The sequence below is a fragment of the Oncorhynchus kisutch genome, linkage group LG9 (genome assembly GCF_002021735.2).
Source record: "Oncorhynchus kisutch isolate 150728-3 linkage group LG9, Okis_V2, whole genome shotgun sequence".
In the NCBI taxonomy this organism is placed as follows: Eukaryota; Metazoa; Chordata; class Actinopteri; order Salmoniformes; family Salmonidae; genus Oncorhynchus; species Oncorhynchus kisutch.
In genome coordinates, this window is record NC_034182.2 from 46,803,396 (window position 1) to 46,823,771 (window position 20,376).

Sequence of the window (20,376 nt, forward strand, 5' to 3'; positions counted from 1 at the left end):
CTCCTTCCTCTCCTCTCCTCTCCTCTCCTCTCCTCCCTCATGATTTATGAGTATTGCTGATAAACACGCCCCTTTAAGAAATGATTTACGAGTATAGCTGATAAGCACGCCCCTTTAAGAAATGATTTATGAGTATAGCTGATAAGCACGCCCCTTTAAGAAATTATTTTTTGTATAGCTGATAAGCACGCCCCTTTAAGAAATGATTTATGAGTATAGCTGATAAGCACGCCCCTTTAAGAAATGATTTATGAGTACAGCTGATAAGCACGCCCCTTTGAGAAATTATTTACGAGTATAGCTGATAAACACGCCCCTTTAAGAAATGATTTATGAGTATAGCTGATAAACACGCCCCTTTAAGAAATGATTTATGAGGATATCGGATAAACACGCCCCTTTAAGAAATTATTTATGAGTATAGCTGATAAACACGCCCCTTTAAGAAATGATTTATGACTATAGCTGATAAACACGCCCCTTTAAGAAATGATTTATGAGTATAGCTGATAAACACGCCCCTTTAAGAAATGATTTATGAGTATATCTGAGAAACACGCCCCTTTAAGAAATGATTTATGACTATAGCTGATAAACACGCCCCTTTAAGAAATTATTTATGAGTATAGCTGATAAGCACGCCCCTTTAAGAAATGATTTATGAGTACAGCTGATAAACACGCCCCTTTAAGAAATGATTTATGAGTACAGCTGATAAACACGCCCCTTTAAGAAATGATTTACGAGTATAGCTGATAAACACGCCCCTTTAAGAAATGATTTACGAGTATAGCTGATAAACACGCCCCTTTAAGAAATGATTTATGAGTATAGCTGATAAACACGCCCCTTTAAGAAATGATTTATGAGTATAGCTGATAAACACGCCCCTTTAAGAAATGATTTATGACTATAGCTGATAAACACGCCCCTTTAAGAAATGATTTATGAGTATAGCTGATAAACACGCCCCTTTAAGAAATGATTTATGAGTATAGCTGATAAACACGCCCCTTTTTATTTATTTTATTTTTATTTTACCTTTATTTAACCAGGTAGGCAAGTTGAGAACAAGTTCTCATTTACAATTGCGACCTGGCCAAGATAAAGCAAAGCAGTTCGACAGATAAAACGACACAGAGTTACACATGGAGTAAAAACAAACATACAGTCAATAATGCAGTATAAACAAGTCTATATACAATGTGAGCAAATGAGGTGAGAAGGGAGGTAAAGGCAAAAAAGGCCATGATGGCAAAGTAAATACAATATAGCAAGTAAAATACTGGAATGGTAGTTTTGCAATGGAAGAATGTGCAAAGTAGAAATAAAAATAATGGGGTGCAAAGGAGCAAAATAAATAAATAAATAAAAATTAAATACAGTTGGGAAAGAGGTAGTTGTTTGGGCTAAATTATAGGTGGTCTATGTACAGGTGCAGTAATCTGTGAGCTGCTCTGACAGTTGGTGCTTAAAGCTAGTGAGGGAGATAAGTGTTTCCAGTTTCAGAGATTTTTGTAGTTCGTTCCAGTCATTGGCAGCAGAGAACTGGAAGGAGAGGCGGCCAAAGAAAGAATTGGTTTTGGGGGTGACTAGAGAGATATACCTGCTGGAGCGTGTGCTACAGGTGGGAGATGCTATGGTGACCAGCGAGCTGAGATAAGGGGGGACTTTACCTAGCAGGGTCTTGTAGATGACATGGAGCCAGTGGGTTTGGCGACGAGTATGAAGCGAGGGCCAGCCAACGAGAGCGTACAGGTCGCAATGGTGGGTAGTATATGGGGCTTTGGTGATAAAACGGATTGCACTGTGATAGACTGCATCCAATTTGTTGAGTAGGGTATTGGAGGCTATTTTGTAAATGACATCGCCAAAGTCGAGGATTGGTAGGATGGTCAGTTTTACAAGGGTATGTTTGGCAGCATGAGTGAAGGATGCTTTGTTGCGAAATAGGAAGCCAATTCTAGATTTAACTTTGGATTGGAGATGTTTGATATGGGTCTGGAAGGAGAGTTTACAGTCTAACCAGACACCTAAGTATTTGTAGTTGTCCACGTATTCTAAGTCAGAGCCGTCCAGAGTAGTGATGTTGGACAGGCGGGTAGGTGCAGGTAGCGATCGGTTGAAGAGCATGCATTTAGTTTTACTTGTATTTAAGAGCAATTGGAGGCCACGGAAGGAGAGTTGTATGGCATTGAAGCTTGCCTGGAGGGTTGTTAACACAGTGTCCAAAGAAGGGCCGGAAGTATACAGAATGGTGTCGTCTGCGTAGAGGTGGATCAGGGACTCACCAGCAGCAAGAGCGACCTCATTGATGTATACAGAGAAGAGAGTCGGTCCAAGAATTGAACCCTGTGGCACCCCCATAGAGACTGCCAGAGGTCCGGACAGCAGACCCTCCGATTTGACACACTGAACTCTATCAGAGAAGTAGTTGGTGAACCAGGCGAGGCAATCATTTGAGAAACCAAGAGTGTCGAGTCTGCCGATGAGGATATGGTGATTGACAGAGTCGAAAGCCTTGGCCAGATCAATGAATACGGCTGCACAGTAATGTTTCTTATCGATGGCGGTTAAGATATCGTTTAGGACCTTGAGCGTGGCTGAGGTGCACCCATGACCAGCTCTGAAACCAGATTGCATAGCAGAGAAGGTATGGTGAGATTCGAAATGGTCGGTAATCTGTTTGTTGACTTGGCTTTCGAAGACCTTAGAAAGGCACGGTAGGATAGATATAGGTATGTAGCAGTTTGGGTCAAGAGTGTCCCCCCCTTTGAAGAGGGGGATGACTGCAGCTGCTTTCCAATCTTTGGGAATCTCAGACGACACGAAAGAGAGGTTGAACAGGCTAGTAATAGGGGTGGCAACAATTTCGGCAGATAATTTTAGAAAGAAAGGGTCCAGATTGTCTAGCCCCGCTGATTTGTAGGGGTCCAGATTTTGCAGCTCTTTCAGAACATCAGCTGAATGGATTTGGGAGAAGGAGAAATGGGGAAGGCTTGGGCGAGTTGCTGTTGGGGGTGCAGTGCTGTTGTCCGGGGTAGGAGTAGCCAGGTGGAAAGCATGGCCAGCCGTAGAAAAATGCTTATTGAAATTCTCAATTATGGTGGATTTATCAGTGGTTTCCTATCTTCAGGGCAGTGGGCAGCTGGGAGGAGGTGTTCTTATTCTCCATGGACTTTACAGTGTCCCAGAACTTTTTTGAGTTAGTGTTGCAGGAAGCAAATTTCTGCTTGAAAAAGCTAGCCTTGGCTTTTCTAACTGCCTGTGTATAATGGTTTCTAGCTTCCCTGAACAGCTGCATATCACGGGGGCTGTTCGATGCTAATGCAGAACGCCATAGGATGTTTTTGTGTTGGTTAAGGGCAGTCAGGTCTGGGGAGAACCAAGGGCTATATCTGTTCCTGGTTCTAAATTTCTTGAATGGGGCATGTTTATTTAAGATGGTTAGGAAGGCATTTAAAAAAAAATATCCAGGCATCCTCTACTGACGGGATGAGATCAATATCCTTCCAGGATACCCCGGCCAGGTCGATTAGAAAGGCCTGCTCGCAGAAGTGTTTCAGGGAGCGTTTTACAGTGATGAGTGGAGGTCGTTTGACCGCTGACCCATTACGGATGCAGGCAATGAGGCAGTGATCGCTGAGATCTTGGTTGAAGACAGCAGAGGTGTATTTAGAGGGGAAGTTGGTTAGGATGATATCTATGAGGGTGCCCGTGTTTAAGGCTTTGGGGAGGTACCTGGTAGGTTCATTGATAATTTGTGTGAGATTGAGGGCATCAAGTTTAGATTGTAGGATGGCTGGGGTGTTAAGCATGTTCCAGTTTAGGTCGCCTAGCAGCACGAACTCTGAAGATAGATGGGGGGCAATCAGTTCACATATGGTGTCCAGAGCACAGCTGGGGGCAGAGGGTGGTCTATAGCAGGCGGCAACGGTGAGAGACTTGTTTTTAGAGAGGTGGATTTTTAAAAGTAGAAGTTCAAATTGTTTGGGTACAGACCTGGATAGTAGGACAGAACACTGCAGGCTATCTTTGCAGTAGATTGCAACACCGCCCCCTTTGGCAGTTCTATCTTGTCTGAAAATGTTGTAGTTTGGAATTAAAATGTCTGAATTTTTGGTGGTCTTCCTAAGCCAGGATTCAGACACAGCTAGAACATCTGGGTTGGCAGAGTGTGCTAAAGCAGTGAATAGAACAAACTTAGGGAGGAGGCTTCTAATGTTAACATGCATGAAACCAAGGCTATTACGGTTACAGAAGTCGTCAAAAGAGAGCGCCTGGGGAATAGGAGTGGAGCTAGGCACTGCAGGGCCTGGATTCACCTCTACATCGCCAGAGGAACATAGGAGGAGTAGAATAAGGGTACGGCTAAAAGCTATGAGAATTGGTCGTCTAGAACGTCTGGAACATAGAGTAAAAGGAGGTTTCTGGGGGCGATAAAATAGCATCAAGGTATAATGTACAGACAAATGTATGGTAGGATGTGAATACAGTGGAGGTAAACCTAGTTATTGAGTGATGAAGAGAGAGATATTGTCTCTATAAACATCGTTGAAACCAGGAGATGTCATTGCATGTGTGGGTGGTGGAACTAATAGGTTGGATAAGGTATAGTGAGCAGGACTAGAGGCTCTACAGTGAAATAAGCCAATAAACACTAACCAGAACAGCAATGGACAAGACATATTGACATTAAGGAGAGGCATGCTTAGTCGAGTGATCAAAAGGGTCCGGTGAGTGGAGAGGTTGGTTGGTGATTTAGACAGCTAGCCAGGGCATCGGTAGCAAGCTAGCATAGGATGGAGGTCTGTTGTTAGCCACCTCTTGCGTTCCGTCAGTAGATTAGTGGGGTTCCGTGTGGTAGAGGGGATTAATCCAAATCACACAACAACAACAAAAATAAAAACAATAGATATAGTTATAGAGGCCCAAGAAGAAAACATAATAATAATAATAATAAAAAATAAAAAAATTGTCCGATTGTCTATTCAGATAGCAGCCGGTAAGACAGCTAACGGTTAGCAGGCCGCAGATGGGCGTTCAGGTAACGTCGCGACGGAGGAGCCAGCCGAATAACTCTTTCGGGTAGATAACGTCGGCAGTCCAGTTGTGAAGGCCCGGTGGGGCTCCGCGAAGGCAGTAAAACGGGTCCGGATAGGTGACTGCAGCCCAGGTGTGATTGATGGAACTCAGGAGTGATTGACGGAGCTTGCTAGCTCCGGAATAATTGATGTTTGCTCCGGAATCGACGAAGGCCGATAGTCACACGGATAGCAGCTAGCTAGCTGTGAGATCCGGGTATGAATGTCCAGAGAGCAGTCGAAATCCAGGGACATGGAGAGAAAAATTGGTCCGGTATGTTCCGTTCCGAGCCGCGCTGCGCCGTACAGAACTGGCGATAGATTTTCGAGCTAAAGGATAGCTGATGACCACAAACCGTGGTTAGCTGAATACTAACGATTTGCCAGTAAAGGAGCTAACTAGCTTCTGAACTAGCTTCTGGATTAGCTTCTGGCTAGTTTCAGGCTAGCTTCTTGGAGTTTCTGGCTAGCTTCTTGGAGGATTACAGATCTGAGGTAAATAATACTTTTTTATAAATATACATTGGTGAGGCCGGTTGCAGGAGAGTGTTTTGAAGATTAGTTGATTGAAAATTAAATAAAATGTATGTGAAAAAGTTGTAAATATATATATATACAGGACACGACAAGACGAGGACAAAAGACGTCTGAACTGCTATGCCACCTTGCATGACAACCTGACAAGGTACTCATAAATCATTTTAAGAAATGATTTATGAGTACAGCTGATAAACATTAAGAAATGATTTATGAGTACAGCTGATAAACACGCCCCTTTAAGAAATGATTTACGAGTATAGCTGATAAACACGCCCCTTTAAGAAATGATTTACGAGTACAGCTGATAAACACGCCCCTTTAAGAAATGATTTACGAGTACAGCTGATACACGCCCCTTTAAGAAATGATTTACGAGTATAGCTGATAAACACGCCCCTTTAAGAAATTATTTACGAGTACAGCTAATAAACACGCCCGTTAAATTCACCGTTATGATGCAGTTGCAGATAGATCTGGCATTCTGTTTGATAAGCAACGTTATTGGAAATTACGAAATCTTGTGACCAAAAAAAAAACTGTGGAGAACTGTGAACGTTATTATGGGTAGGAATTTGAAAATGTCCACATCTTTTGTTGAATCAGAGGGTACTTTTATTACAAAACCACACAACATCGCAAACTACTTTAATTAATATTTTACAGGCAAAGTGGACAAGTTGAGGAATTCTAGTAATCCAACTGATGGCTCCATGTCATATACCCTTATAAAAGATTGTATCATGAAGGAGAGGCAATGCAGGTCTGGATTTCATCAAGTAGAAAGGGAAGAGGTAGAAAGGGAAGAGGTAGAAATGGAAGAGGTAGAAAGGGTAGAGACAGAAAGGGAAGAGACAGAAAGGGAAGAGACAGAAAGGGAAGAGACAGAAAGGGAAGAGACAGAAAGGGAAGAGACAGAAAGGGAAGAGGTAGAAAGGGAAGAGGTAGAAAGGGAAGAGGTAGAAAGGGAAGAGGTAGAAAGGGAAGAGGTAGAAAGGGAAGAGGTAGAAAGGGAAGAGGTAGAAAGGGAAGAGACAGAAAGGGAAGAGGTAGAAAGGGAAGAGGTAGAAAGGGAAGAGGTAGAAAGGGAAGAGGTAGAAAGGGAAGAGGTAGAAAGGGAAGAGACAGAAAGGGAAGAGGTAGAAAGGGAAGAGGTAGAAAGGGAAGAGGTAGAAAGGGAAGAGGTAGAAAGGGAAGAGACAGAAAGGGAAGAGACAGAAAGGGAAGAGACAGAAGGGAAGAGGTAGAAAGGGAAGAGGTAGAAAGGGAAGAGACAGAAGGGAAGAGACAGAAGGGAAGAGACAGAAAGGGAAGAGACAGAAAGGGAAGAGACAGAAAGGGAAGAGACAGAAAGGGAAGAGGTAGAAAGGGAAGAGGTAGAAAGGGAAGAGGTAGAAAGGGAAGAGACAGAAAGGGAAGAGGTAGAAAGGGAAGAGGTAGAAAGGGAAGAGGTAGAAAGGGAAGAGGTAGAAAGGGAAGAGACAGAAAGGGAAGAGACAGAAAGGGAAGAGGTAGAAAGGGAAGAGGTAGAAAGTGCTTGATGTAATGGAGTGTGCCCAGAAGTTTGGAAAGAGTCAAAGTTTGTTCCACTACCTAAAGATTAAACAAAATCTGAATTTCCTGCCAATAATAGTCATCCTGTAAGCTTGCTGCCTGTGTATTAAATTATTGGAAAGAATTGTATCTGTACAAATCAAGGGTATTTTTTCTCATGTAATGGTCTGATAACTGGTTTTCCAGCATACAAAGAAGGGTATTCTACGAGTACGGCCTTAACGCAAATGACAGATGATTGGTTAAAGAGTATGGATGGCAGGAAGTTAGTTGGTGCAGTGTTGCTGGATTTCAATGCTGCTAATTGATGTAATTGATCATGAACTTTTACTAGGTAAAACATTGAATGTTATTGGTTTTAAGTCTGCAGCTCTATGCTGGATGGAAAGCAATCTATCTGAGACGAAGGCAAACAGTGTTCTTTACAAACAGCAAAGATATACATTGTGGTGTTCCTCAAGGAAGTTACCTAGGACCACTTCTCAATCTTTACTAATGATTTACCTTGTGTAGTGAACAAAGCAAGAGGGGTCATGTGTACTGATGACTCTACAATATCATGTGTGCTGATGACTCTACAAGGTACAGCGCAGCATCAGACTGTAATGAGCAAACAGATGTACTGAGCAGTGAACTACGAATGGTGTCTGAGTGGGTCGATATGAACAAATTGGCGTTGAACATTTCTAAAATGAAATGTTAGTTTAAATCAAATCAAATTTATTTATATAGCCCTTCGTACATCAGCTGATATCTCAAAGTGCTGTACAGAAACCCAGCCTAAAACCCCAAACAGCAAGCAATGCAGGTGTAGAAGCACGGTGGCTAGGAAAAACTCCCTAGAAAGGCCAATACCTAGGAAGAAACCTAGAGAGGAACCAGGCTATGTGGGGTGGCCAGTCCTCTTCTGGCTGTGCCGGGTGGAGATTATAACAGAACATGGCCAAGATGTTCAAATGTTCATAAATGACCAGCATGGTCGAATAATAATAAGGCAGAACAGTTGAAACTGGAGCAGCAGCACAGTCAGGTGGAAGTTGAAACTGGAGCAGCAGCATGGCCAGGTGGACTGGGGACAGCAAGGAGTCATCATGTCAGGTAGTCCTGGGGCATGGTCCTAGGGCTCAGGTCAGTTGAAACTGGAACAGCAGCATGGCCAGGTGGACTGGGGACAGCAAGGAGTCATCATGTCAGGTAGTCCTGGGGCATGGTCCTAGGGCTCAGGTCCTCCGAGAGAGAGAAAGAAAGAGAGAAGGAGAGAATTAGAGAACGCACACTTTGATTCACACAGGACACCGAATAGGACAGGAGAAGTACTCCAGATATAACAATCTGACCCCAGCCCCCCGACACATAAACTACTGCAGCATAAATACTGTCCAGTTATATGGTCAATCCCTGGTCCTATCACACTTAGAGTACTGCCTGGTCCTATCACACTTAGAGTACTGCCTGGTCCTATCACACTTAGAGTACTGTCCAGTTATATGGTCAATCCCTGGTCCTATCACACTTAGAGTACTGCCTGGTCCTATCACACTTAGAGTACTGTCCAGTTATATGGCCAATCCCTGGTCCTATCACACTTAGAGTACTGTCCCTGGTCCTATCACATTTAGAGTACTGCCTGGTCCTATCACATTTAGAGTACTGCCTGGTCCTATCACACTTAGAGTACTGCCTGGTCCTATCACACTTAGAGTACTGTCCCTGGTCCTATCACATTTAGAGTACTGCCTGGTCCTATCACACTTAGAGTACTGCCTGGTCCTATCACACTTAGAGTACTGTCCCTGGTCCTATCACATTTAGAGTACTGCCTGGTCCTATCACATTTAGAGTACTGCCTGGTCCTATCACATTTAGAGTACTGCCTGGTCCTATCACATTTAGAGTACTGCCTGGTCCTATCACATTTAGAGTACTGCCTGGTCCTATCACATTTAGAGTACTGCCTGGTCCTATCACATTTAGAGTACTGCCTGGTCCTATCACACTTAGAGTACTGCCTGGTCCTATCACACTTAGAGTACTGCCTGGTCCTATCACACTTAGAGTACTGCCTGGTCCTATCACACTTAGAGTACTGTCCCTGGTCCTATCACATTTAGAGTACTGCCTGGTCCTATCACACTTAGAGTACTGCCTGGTCCTATCACACTTAGAGTACTGCCTGGTCCTATCACACTTAGAGTACTGTCCCTGGTCCTATCACATTTAGAGTACTGCCTGGTCCTATCACATTTAGAGTACTGCCTGGTCCTATCACATTTAGAGTACTGCCTGGTCCTATCACATTTAGAGTACTGCCTGGTCCTATCACATTTAGAGTACTGCCTGGTCCTATCACATTTAGAGTACTGCCTGGTCCTATCACATTTAGAGTACTGCCTGGTCCTATCACATTTAGAGTACTGCCTGGTCCTATCACATTTAGAGTACTGCCTGGTCCTATCACATTTAGAGTACTGTCCAGTTATATGGTCATCTTCAGCAAATAATAAAAATAAAAAATCCAAATGTCTCAAAACAGGGCAGCCAGATGAACTTTTCATTGCTCTGTCCGTATGAATATGATCCAAATGCAACAGAATCTCTCATGGCTTCACGTCACAATAAATGACTATTCAGTCTTCTGATTTTCTTTAAGAATGTTCTATTCAATGTTCAGGCCAGTTAGTACATACTAGCAACACGCATAACCACCAAACCAGACAGGCAAATTCAGGGCATATAAAATGACCCAATTCAAATCGCCTTAAATCTACAGTTTTAATTAGTCCATAGCTGATTGGAACTCTTTTCCATATTTCTCAGGCAAAGAGTAAATCCATCTTCAAGAAAACAATCAAAGAACATCTAATGTGATAGACCATGTGACTGGACAGGAAATAGACCATGTGACTGGACAGGAAATAGACCATGTGACTGGACAGGAATAGACCATGTGACTGGACAGGAAATAGACCTTGTGACTGGACAGGAAATAGACCTTGTGACTGGACAGGAAATAGACCTTGTGACTGGACAGGAAATAGACCTTGTGACTGGACAGGAAATAGACCATGTGACTGGACAGGAAATAGACCATGTGACTGGACAGGAAATAGACCATTGACCAGGAAATAGACATGTGACTGGACAGGAAATAGACCATGTGACTGACAGGAAATAGACCTATGTGACTGGACAGGAAATAGACCATGTGACTGGACAGGAAATAGACCTTGTGACTGGACAGGAAATAGACCATGTGACTGGACAGGAAATAGACCATGTGACTGGACAGGAAATAGACCATGTGACTGGACAGGAAATAGACCATGTGACTGGACAGGAAATAGACCATGTGACTGGACAGGAAATAGACCTTGTGACTGGACAGGAAATAGACCATGTGACTGGACAGGAAATAGACCATGTGACTGGACAGGAAATAGACCATGTGACTGGACAGGAAATAGACCATGTGACTGGACAGGAAATAGACCATGTGACTGGACAGGAAATAGACCTTGTGACTGGACAGGAAATAGACCATGTGACTGGACAGGAAATAGACCATGTGACTGGACAGGAAATAGACAGAACATCTAATGTGATAGACCATATGACTGGACAGGAAATAGACAGAACATCTAATGTGATAGACTATATGACTGGACAGGAAATAGACAGAACATCTAATGTGATAGACCATGTGACTGGACAGGAAATAGACAGAACATCTAATGAGATAGACCATATGACTGGACAGGAAATAGACAGAACATCTAATGAGATAGACCATATGACTGGACAGGAAATAGACAGAACATCTAATGTGATAGACCAAATGACTGGACAGGAAATAGACAGAACATCTAATGAGACAGACCATATGACTGGACAGGAAATAGACCGTATGACTGGACAGGAAATAGGAAGTATCAACGGAATGTTAAATGTGTTTTCTGTCAGGTATTTTAATTGTCTGTATTGTCTACTTGTTGAATGTTTGTGAAGTCTTAGTTTGTAAAGTCTTGTTAGTTGGTGTTGTACCGCAGGAAGATTAGCTAACGTCACGGCTTTAGTCAATGGGGATCCTAATAAAAATAAATCTAACACTCTCCCCCTCTCCTCCTCCTCTCTCCTCCTCCTCTCTCCTCCTCCTCTCTCCTCCTCATCTCTCCTCCTCATCTCTCCTCCTCATCTCTCCTCCTCATCTCTCCTCCTCCTCTCTCCTCCTCCTCTCTCCTCCTCCTCTCTCCTCCTCCTCTCTCCTCCTCCCTCCTCCTCTCCTCCTCCTCTCTCCTCCTCATCTCTCCTCCTCCTCTCTCCCCTCTCCTCCTCCTCTCTCCTCCTCATCTCTCCTCCTCCCCTCTCCTCCTCCTCTCTCCTCCTCCTCTCTCCTCCTCCTCTCTCCTCCTCCCCTCTCCTCCTCCTCTCTCCTCCTCATCTCTCCTCCTCCTCTCTCCCCTCTCCTCCTCCTCTCTCCTCCTCATCTCTCCTCCTCCCCTCTCCTCCTCCTCTCCTCCTCCTCCTCTCTCCTCCTCATCTCTCCTCCTCCTCTCTCCTCCTCATCTCTCCCCTCTCCTCCTCCTCTCTCCTCCTCCTCTCTCCTCCTCCTCTCTCCCCTCTCCTCCTCCTCTCTCCTCCTCCTCTCTCCTCCTCCTCTCTCCCCTCTCCTCCTCCTCTCTCCTCCTCCTCTCTCCCCTCTCCTCCTCCTCTCTCCTCCTCCTCTCTCCTCCTCCTCTCTCCCCTCTCCTCCTCTCTCTCCTCCTCCTCTCTCCTCCTCCTCTCTCCCCTCTCCTCCTCCTCTCTCCTCCTCCTCTCTCCCCTCTCCTCCTCCCCTCTCCTCCTCATCTCTCCTCCTCCTCTCTCCTCCTCCTCTCTCCTCCTCCTCTCTCCCCTCTCCTCCTCCCCTCTCCTCCTCCTCTCTCCTCCTCCTCTCTCCTCCTCATCTCTCCCCTCTCCTCCTCCTCTCTCCTCCTCCTCTCTCCCCTCTCCTCCTCCCCTCTCCTCCTCCTCTCTCCTCCTCCTCTCTCCTCCTCATCTCTCCCCTCTCCTCCTCCTCTCTCCTCCTCCTCTCTCCTCCTCCTCTCTCCCCTCTCCTCCTCATCTCTCCTCCTCCTCTCTCCTCCTCATCTCTCCCTCTCCTCCTCATCTCTCCTCCTCCTCTCTCCTCCTCATCTCTCCCCTCTCCTCCTCATCTCTCCTCCTCCTCTCTCCTCCTCATCTCTCCCCTCTCCTCCTCATCTCTCCTCCTCATCTCTCCCCTCTCCTCCTCATCTCTCCTCCTCCTCTCTCCTCCTCATCTCTCCCCTCTCCTCCTCATCTCTCCTCTCTCCTCCTCTCCTTCCCTTCTCTCCTCTCTCCTCCTCTCCTTCCCTTCTCCCCCTCGTCTCCTCCCCTCTCCCCCCTCTCCCCTCCTCCTCCCCCTCCCCTCTCCCTCCTCCTCCTCCTCCCCCTCCCCTCCTCCCTCCTCCTCCCCCTCCCCTCTCCCTCCTCCCCCTCTCCTCCCCATCCCCTTTTCCTCCCCTCTCCCCCCTCCTCCCCCTCCCCTCTCCTCCCCCTCGTCTCCTCTCTCCTCCCCTCCTTCCTTCCCTTCTCCCCCTCGTCTCCTCCCCCTCCCATCTCCTCCCCCTCCCCTCTTCCTCCCCCTCTCCTCCCCCTCCCATCTCCTCCCCTCTCCCCCCTCCTCCCCCTCCTCCCCTCCCCCCTCCTCCTCCCCCTCCCCCCTAGGTCTTCTCCAAGGTGTTCAGTCATGAGGCTCTGCAGTCCTACCTCCCTAAGATCCAGCAGGTGATCCAGGAGTCACTGAGGCTGTGGAGCTCCAACCCAGAACCCATCAACGTCTACAGGTGACTTCTCAACCTGGTGTGTGTGTGTGTGTGTGTGTGTGTGTGTGTGTGTGTGTGTGTGTGTGTGTGTGTGTGTGTGTGTGTGTGTGTGTGTGTGTGTCTGTGTGTCTGTGTGTCTGTGTGTCTGTGTGTGCATGCATGTATGGAGCTCCAAATCAAATCAAATGTTATTTGTCACATACACATGGTTAGAAGATGTTAATGCGAGTGTAGCGAAATGCTTGTGCTTCTAGTTCCGACAATGCAGTAATAACCAACAAGTAATCTAACCTAACAATTCCACAACAACTACCTTATACGCACAAGTGTAAAGGGATAAAGAATATGTACATAAAGATATATGAATGACCCAGAACCTATCAACAGGGCATTTTAGACCAGGGCCAATAGGGCCATTTTGACCAGGGCCATTTAGACCAGGGCCAATAGGGCCATTTAGACCTGGGCCATTTAGACCTGGGCCATTTAGACCTGGGCAATTTAGACCTGGGCCATTTAGACCTGGGCCAATAGGGCCATTTAGACCTGGGCCAATGGGGCCATTTAGACCTGGGCCAATAGGGCCATTTAGACCTGGGCCAATAGGGCCATTTAGACCAGGGCCATTTAGACCAGGGCCAATAGGGCCATTTAGACCAGGGCCAATAGGGCCATTTAGACCAGGGCCAATAGGGCCTTTTAGACCAGGGCCAATAGGGCCTTTTAGACCAGGGCCAATAGGCCATTTAGACCTGGGCCATTTAGACCAGGGCCAATAGGGCCATTTAGACCATGGCCATTTAGACCAGGGCCAATAGGGCCATTTAGAACAGGGCCATTTAGACCAGAGCCAATAGGGCCATTTAGACCAGGGCCATTTAGACCTGGGCCAATAGGGCCTTTTAGACCAGGGCCATTTAGACCTGGGACATTTAGACCAGGGCCATTTAGACCAGGGCCAATAAGGCCATTTAGACCAGGGCAATTTTGGACACAGCCATGACAGTTTCTGAATGTGTGCTCTTTTGGGTCTAGGCTGGGTAGTGTACGTAAATTGATTGTTATTGACCGACTGATGGACTTAACCCTCTCTCTCTGACCCTCCCTCCCTCCCTCCCTCCCTCCCTCCCTCCCTCCCTCCCTCCCTCCCTCCCTCCCTCCCTCCCTCCCTCCCTCCCTCTCTGACCCTCCCTCCCTCTCTCTCTCTCTCTCTCTCTCTCTCTCTCTCTCTCTCACCCACTCTCTCTCTCTGTCTCTCTCTCTCTCTCTCTCTCTCTCTCTCTCTCTCTCTCTCTCTCTCTCACCCACTCTCCTCTCTCTGTCTCTCTCTCTCTCTCACCCACTCTCTCTCTCTGTCTCTCTCTCTCTCACCCACTCTCTCTCTCTGTCCCTCCCTCCCTCCTCCCTCCCTCCCTCCCTCCCTCCCTCCCTCCCTCCCTCCCTCCCTCCCTCCCTCCCTCCCTCCCTCCCTCCCTCCCTCCCTCCCTCCCTCCCTCCCTCCCCCTCTATCTCTCTCTCTTCCTCCCTCTCTCTCTCTCTCTCTCTCTCTCTCTCTCTCCCTCCCCCTCTCCCTCCCTCCCTCCCTCCCTCCCTCCCTCCCTCCCTCAAGGGAATCCCAGAGGCTGTCGTTCCACATGGCAGTGAGGGTACTGCTGGGGTTCAGAGTAGCAGACGAGGAGATGAGACACCTGTTCACCACCTTCCAGGAGTTTATAGACAACATCTTCACTCTGCCGTTGGACCTGCCATTCAGTGGATACAGGAAGGTGTGCGGATGGACACAAAAGCACTTTAATTGACATATACACTAATGCAGGGCTGTAATCTTGTCTTGAAGCTACTGTGTAATTCAACAAGACAAATCCAATCATTCATTGGGAATACAAGCACTGAATATGTGAGTGTCAGTAAGCCCTCCCTCCAGAGGTTTTTCAAGGACGTGATTGATCTCGACTTTACGTCATGCCACACATGTCTCTGTGTGTTTTTATTTCCGTAGGGCATCTGTGCCAGGGACACACTCCAGAAGGGGATAGAAAAGGCCATCAGGGAGAAACCCCTCTGTTCCCAGGGGAAGGATTATAGCGACGCACTAGATATCCTACTGGAGAGCGCAAAAGAGAACGGCACCGAACTCACCATGCAGGAACTCAAGGTAGGAACCTTTCTCTCTCTCTCTCTCTCTCTCTCTCTCTCTCTCTGGGGAGTGTCCCAGATGCCCCCCTACTCCCTACTCAGCCCCCCTACTCCCTACTCAGCCCCCCTTCTCCCTACTCAGCCCCCCTACTCCCTACTCAGCCACCCTATTCAGCCCCCCTACTGTATATCGAGTGTCATTTTGAGACATACTCTCCTCTCTCCTCTCCCCTCTCCCATCTTCTCTCTTCTCTCTTCCCTCTCCCTTCTCCCCTCTCCCATCTTCTCTCTTCCCTCTCCCCTCTCCTCTCTCCCCTCTCCTCTCTCCCTTCTCCCCTCTCCCATCTTCTATCTTCTCTCTCCCCTCTTCCCTCTCCCCTCTTCCCTCTCCCTCTCCTCTCCCCTCAGTCCCCTCAGTCCCCTCTCCTCTCTCCCTTCTCCCCTCTCCCATCTTCTCTCTCCCCTCTCCCCTCTTCTCTCTCCCCTCTTCCCTCTCCCTCTCCTCTCCCCTCAGTCCCCTCTCCCATCTCCTCTCTCTTCTCTCCTCTCCCCTGGTCCCTGAACTGGGCGCCCAGTTTAAGGAGGCACAGGCTGCATGCAACCTCATGTGGTTACGTGACTCTCTCTCTCTCTCTCTCGCACGCACGCACACACACACACACACACACACACACACACACACACACACCACACACACACACACACACACACACACACACACACACACACACACACACACACACACACACACACACACACACACAGACACAGACACAGACACAGACACAGACACAGACACAGACACAGACACAGACACAGACACAGGACACAGGACACAGGACACAGACACACAGACAGACAGACAGACAGACAGACACTGGGGTGATACAGACATGTTTTGACACAAATTGCAGCAGATGAGGGGTTTCAGTGTGTGTGTTATCCTAAACTGTTATTCCAGACCCAGAAAATAGTATTTTCCAAAGAGAGGGCAGGAGTTTTTTAGAGAGGTGTGTGCCACACACAACCAGAGCTAAAACAGGGTCAAGGTCCCCAGACAGGAGACCGAGGCTGTCAGCACCAGATCACAGCACTGACTGTAAAAACAGCCGCTGAACTGTACGAACCTAAACCCAACCTACTGTAAATATTTGAGACGTGATGACTGATTCCTGGTTTGTCACCCTACCCTTACCCTTCTCCTAACCTTCTCCTACCCTTCCCTTACCCTTCTTCTACCCTCCTCGTACCCTTCCCTTACCCTTCTCCTAACCTTCTCCTACCCTACCTTTCCCTTACCCTTCTCCTAACCTTCTCCTACCCTTCTCCTACCCTTCCCCTACCCTTCTCCTAACCTTCTCCTACCCTTATCATACCCTTCTGCTACCCTTCTCCTACCCTTATGCTACCCTTCTCATACCCTTCTCCTACCCTTCTGCTACCCTTCTCATAACCTTACCTTACCCTTCTCCTACCATTCTCTTACCCTTCTCCTACCCTTCCCTTACCCTTCTCCTAACCTTCTCCTACCCTTCTCCTACCCTTATCATACCCTTCTGCTACCCTTCTCCTACCCTTCTGCTACCCTTCTCATACCCTTCTCCTACCCTTCTGCTACCCTTCTCATAACCTTCCCTTACCCTTCTCCTACCATTCTCCTACCCTTCTCATACCCTTCCCGTACCCTTCCCTTACCCTTCTCCTACCCTTCTCCTACCCTTCCCTTACCCTTCCCTTACCCTTCTCCTAACCTTCTCCTACCCTTCTCCTACCCTTCTCCTACCCTTCCCTTACCCTTCTCCTAACCTTCTCCTACCCTTCCCTTACTCTTCTCCTACCCTTCTCCTAACCTTCTCCTACCCTTCCCTTACCCTTCTCCTCCCCTTCCCTTACCCTTCCATTACCCTTCTCCTAACCTTCTCCTACCCTTCTCCTACCCTTCCCTTACCCTTCTCCTAACCTTCTCCTACCCTTCTCCTACCCTTCCCTTACCCTTCTCCTACCCTCCTCCTACACTTCCCTTACCCTTCTCCTAACCTTCTCCTACCCTTCTCCTAACCTTCTCCTACCCTTTTCCTACCCTTCCCCTACCCTTCTCCTAACCTTCTCTTACCCTTCTCCTACCCTTCCCTTACCCTTCTCCTAACCTTCTCCTACCCTTCTTCTACCCTTATCATACCCTTCTGCTACCCTTCTCCTACCCTTCTGCTACCCTTCTCCTACCCTTCTCCTACCCTTCTGCTACCCTTCTCATAACCTTCCCTTACCCTTCTCCTACCATTCTCCTACCCTTCTCCTACCCTTCCATTACCCTTCTCCTAACCCTCTCCTACCCTTCTCCTACCCTTATCATACCCTTCTGCTACCCTTCTCCTACCCTTCTGCTACCCTTCTCATACCCTTCTCCTACCCTTCTGCTACCCTTCTCATAACCTTCCCTTACCCTTCTCCTACCATTCTCCTACCCTTCTCCTACCCTTCCCTTACCCTTCCCTTACCCTTCTCCTACCCTTCTCTTACCCTTCCCTTACCCTTCCCTTACCAAATCAAATCAAATCAAATCAAATTTATTTATATAGCCCTTCGTACATCAGCTGATATCCCAAAGTGCTGTACAGAAACCCAGCCCAAAACCCCAAACAGCAAGCAATGCAGGTGTAGAAGCACGGTGGCTAGGAAAAACTCCCTAGAAAGGCCAATACCTAGGAAGAAACCTAGAGAGGAACCAGGCTATGTGGGGTGGCCAGTCCTCTTCTGGCTGTGCCGGGTGGAGATTATAACAGAACATGGTCAAGATGTTCAATGTTCATAAATGACCAGCATGGTCGAATAATAATAAGGCAGAACAGTTGAAACTAGAGCAGCAGCACAGTCAGGTGGAAGTTGAAACTGGAGCAGCAGCATGGCCAGGTAGACTGGGGACAGCAAGGAGTCATCATGTCAGGTAGTCCTGGGGCATGGTCCTAGGGCTCAGGTCAGTTGAAACTGGAACAGCAGCATGGCCAGGTGGACTGGGGACAGCAAGGAGTCATCATGTCAGGTAGTCCTGGGGCATGGTCCTAGGGCTCAGGTCCTCCGAGAGAGAGAAAGAAAGAGAGAAGGAGAGAATTAGAGAACGCACACTTAGATTCACATACAATTTGATTTGGGACTTCCTGTATATAGCTCCACATTGATCTGGTACTTCCTGTATATAGCTCCACATAGATCTGGTATTTCTGTATATAGCTCCACATAGATCTGGTACTTCCTGTATATAGCTCCACATACCCTTCCCTTACTCTTCTCCTAACCTTCTCCTAACCCTTCCCTTACCCTTCTCCTAACCTTCTCCTACCCTTCCCTTACCCTTCCCTTACCCTTCCCTTACCCTTCTCCTAACCTTCTCCTACCCTTCCCTTACTCTTCTCCTAACCTTCTCCTACCCTTCCCTTACCCTTCCCTTACCCTTCTCCTACCCTTCTCCTACCCTTCCCTTACCCTTCCCTTACCCTTCTCCTAACCTTCTCCTACCCTTCTCCTACCCTTCCCTTACCCTTCCCTTACCCTTCTCCTAACCTTCTCCTAACCTTCTCCTACCCTTCTCCTACCCTTCCCTTACCCTTCCCTTACCCTTCCCTTACCCTTCTCCTACCCTTCTCCTACCCTTCTCCTACACTTCTCTTACCCTTCTGCTACCCCTCTCCTACCCTATCATACCCATCTGTTACCCTTCTCCTACCCTTCTCCTACCCTTCTCCTACACTTCTCTTACCCTTCTGCTACCCCTCTCCTACCCTATCATACCCGTCTGTTACCCTCTCCTACCCTTCTCCTACCCTGCTCCTACCCTTCTCCTTTTTGCTTTAAGCTTCTCATTTTACATTAGTTTTAAACTTAGATCGAAAGCAATCTCTGTCAGGAGAAGTTATATAGTAACAGAGATCTTTTCAAAGCAAATCAAATTGTATGTCACATGCAATGAATAAGACGTGGGTACCTACATACAGGAAGTACCAGATCTATGGGTACCTACATACAGGAAGTACCAGATCTATGGGTACCTACATACAGGAAGTACCAGATCTATGGGTACCTACATACAGGAAGTACCAGATCTATGGGTACCTACATACAGGAAGTACCAGATCTATGGGTACCTACATACAGGAAGTACCAGATCTATGGGTACCTACTTACAGGAAGTACCAGATCTATGGGTACCTACATACAGGAAGTACCAGATCAATATGGAGCTACATACAGGAAGTACCAGATCAATGTGGAGCTATATACAGGAAGTACCAGATCTATGTGGAGCTATATACAGGAAGTACCACATCAATGTGGAGCTATATACAGGAAGTACCAGATCAATGTGGAGCTATATACAGGAAGTACCAGATCAATGTGGTGCTATATACAGGGAGTACCAGATCTATGTGGAGCTATATACAGGAAGTACCAGATCAATGTGGAGCTATATACAGGAAGTACCAGATCTATGGGTACCTACATACAGGAAGTACCAGATCTATGTGGAGCTACATACAGGAAGTACCAGATCTATGTGGAGCTATAAACAGGAAGTACCAGATCAATGTGGAGCTATATACAGGAAGTACCAGATCTATGGGTACCTACATACAGGAAATACCAGATCAATGTGGAGCTATATACAGGAAGTACCAGATCAATGTGGAGTTATATACAGGAAGTACCAGTACAACTCCACAAATGTCTTGCTAACAAACTATAGTTTTGGCAATTCGGTTAGGACATCTACTTTGTGCATGACACAAGTAATTTTTCCAACAGTTGTTTACAGACAGATTATTTCACTTATAATTCACTCCATCACAATTCCAGTGGATCAGAAGTTTACATACACTGAGTTAACTGTGCCTTTAATTAAACATCTATGGAAAAGTGATGAACTCACCTCTCCTCGTCTCCAGGAGGCGACCATTGAGCTGATCTTCGCAGCGTTTGCCACCACGGCCAGTGCCTCCACCTCTCTCATCATGCAGCTCCTACGCCACCTGCCGTGCTGGAGAAGTTACGAGAGGAGCTCCGGACCAGGGGGATCCTCCACAACGGCTGTCTGTGCGAGGGGGAACTGGGTCTGGACACCATCGTTAGTCTGAAGTATCTGGACTGTGTGATTAAGGAGGTGCTGAGGCTCTTCACGCCCGTATCTGGGGGTTATAGGACGGCCCTGCAGACCTTTGAACTAGAAGTGAGTATAGTGTTATATATTTATA

At 47.1% G+C, this 20,376-nt stretch overlaps 1 protein-coding gene across 1 annotated transcript in view; it reads left to right on the plus strand.

Moving 5' to 3' along the window:
• Nucleotides 1-20,376, plus strand: part of LOC109886637 (cytochrome P450 26B1) — a 29,242-nt gene that overhangs the window by 4,375 nt on the left and 4,491 nt on the right. Inside the window, 5 exon segments of the mRNA XM_031831394.1 lie at nucleotides 12,900-13,018; nucleotides 14,607-14,763; nucleotides 14,997-15,152; nucleotides 20,071-20,152; nucleotides 20,155-20,351. Of these exon segments, the coding sequence (XP_031687254.1) occupies nucleotides 12,900-13,018; nucleotides 14,607-14,763; nucleotides 14,997-15,152; nucleotides 20,071-20,152; nucleotides 20,155-20,351 (711 nt within the window).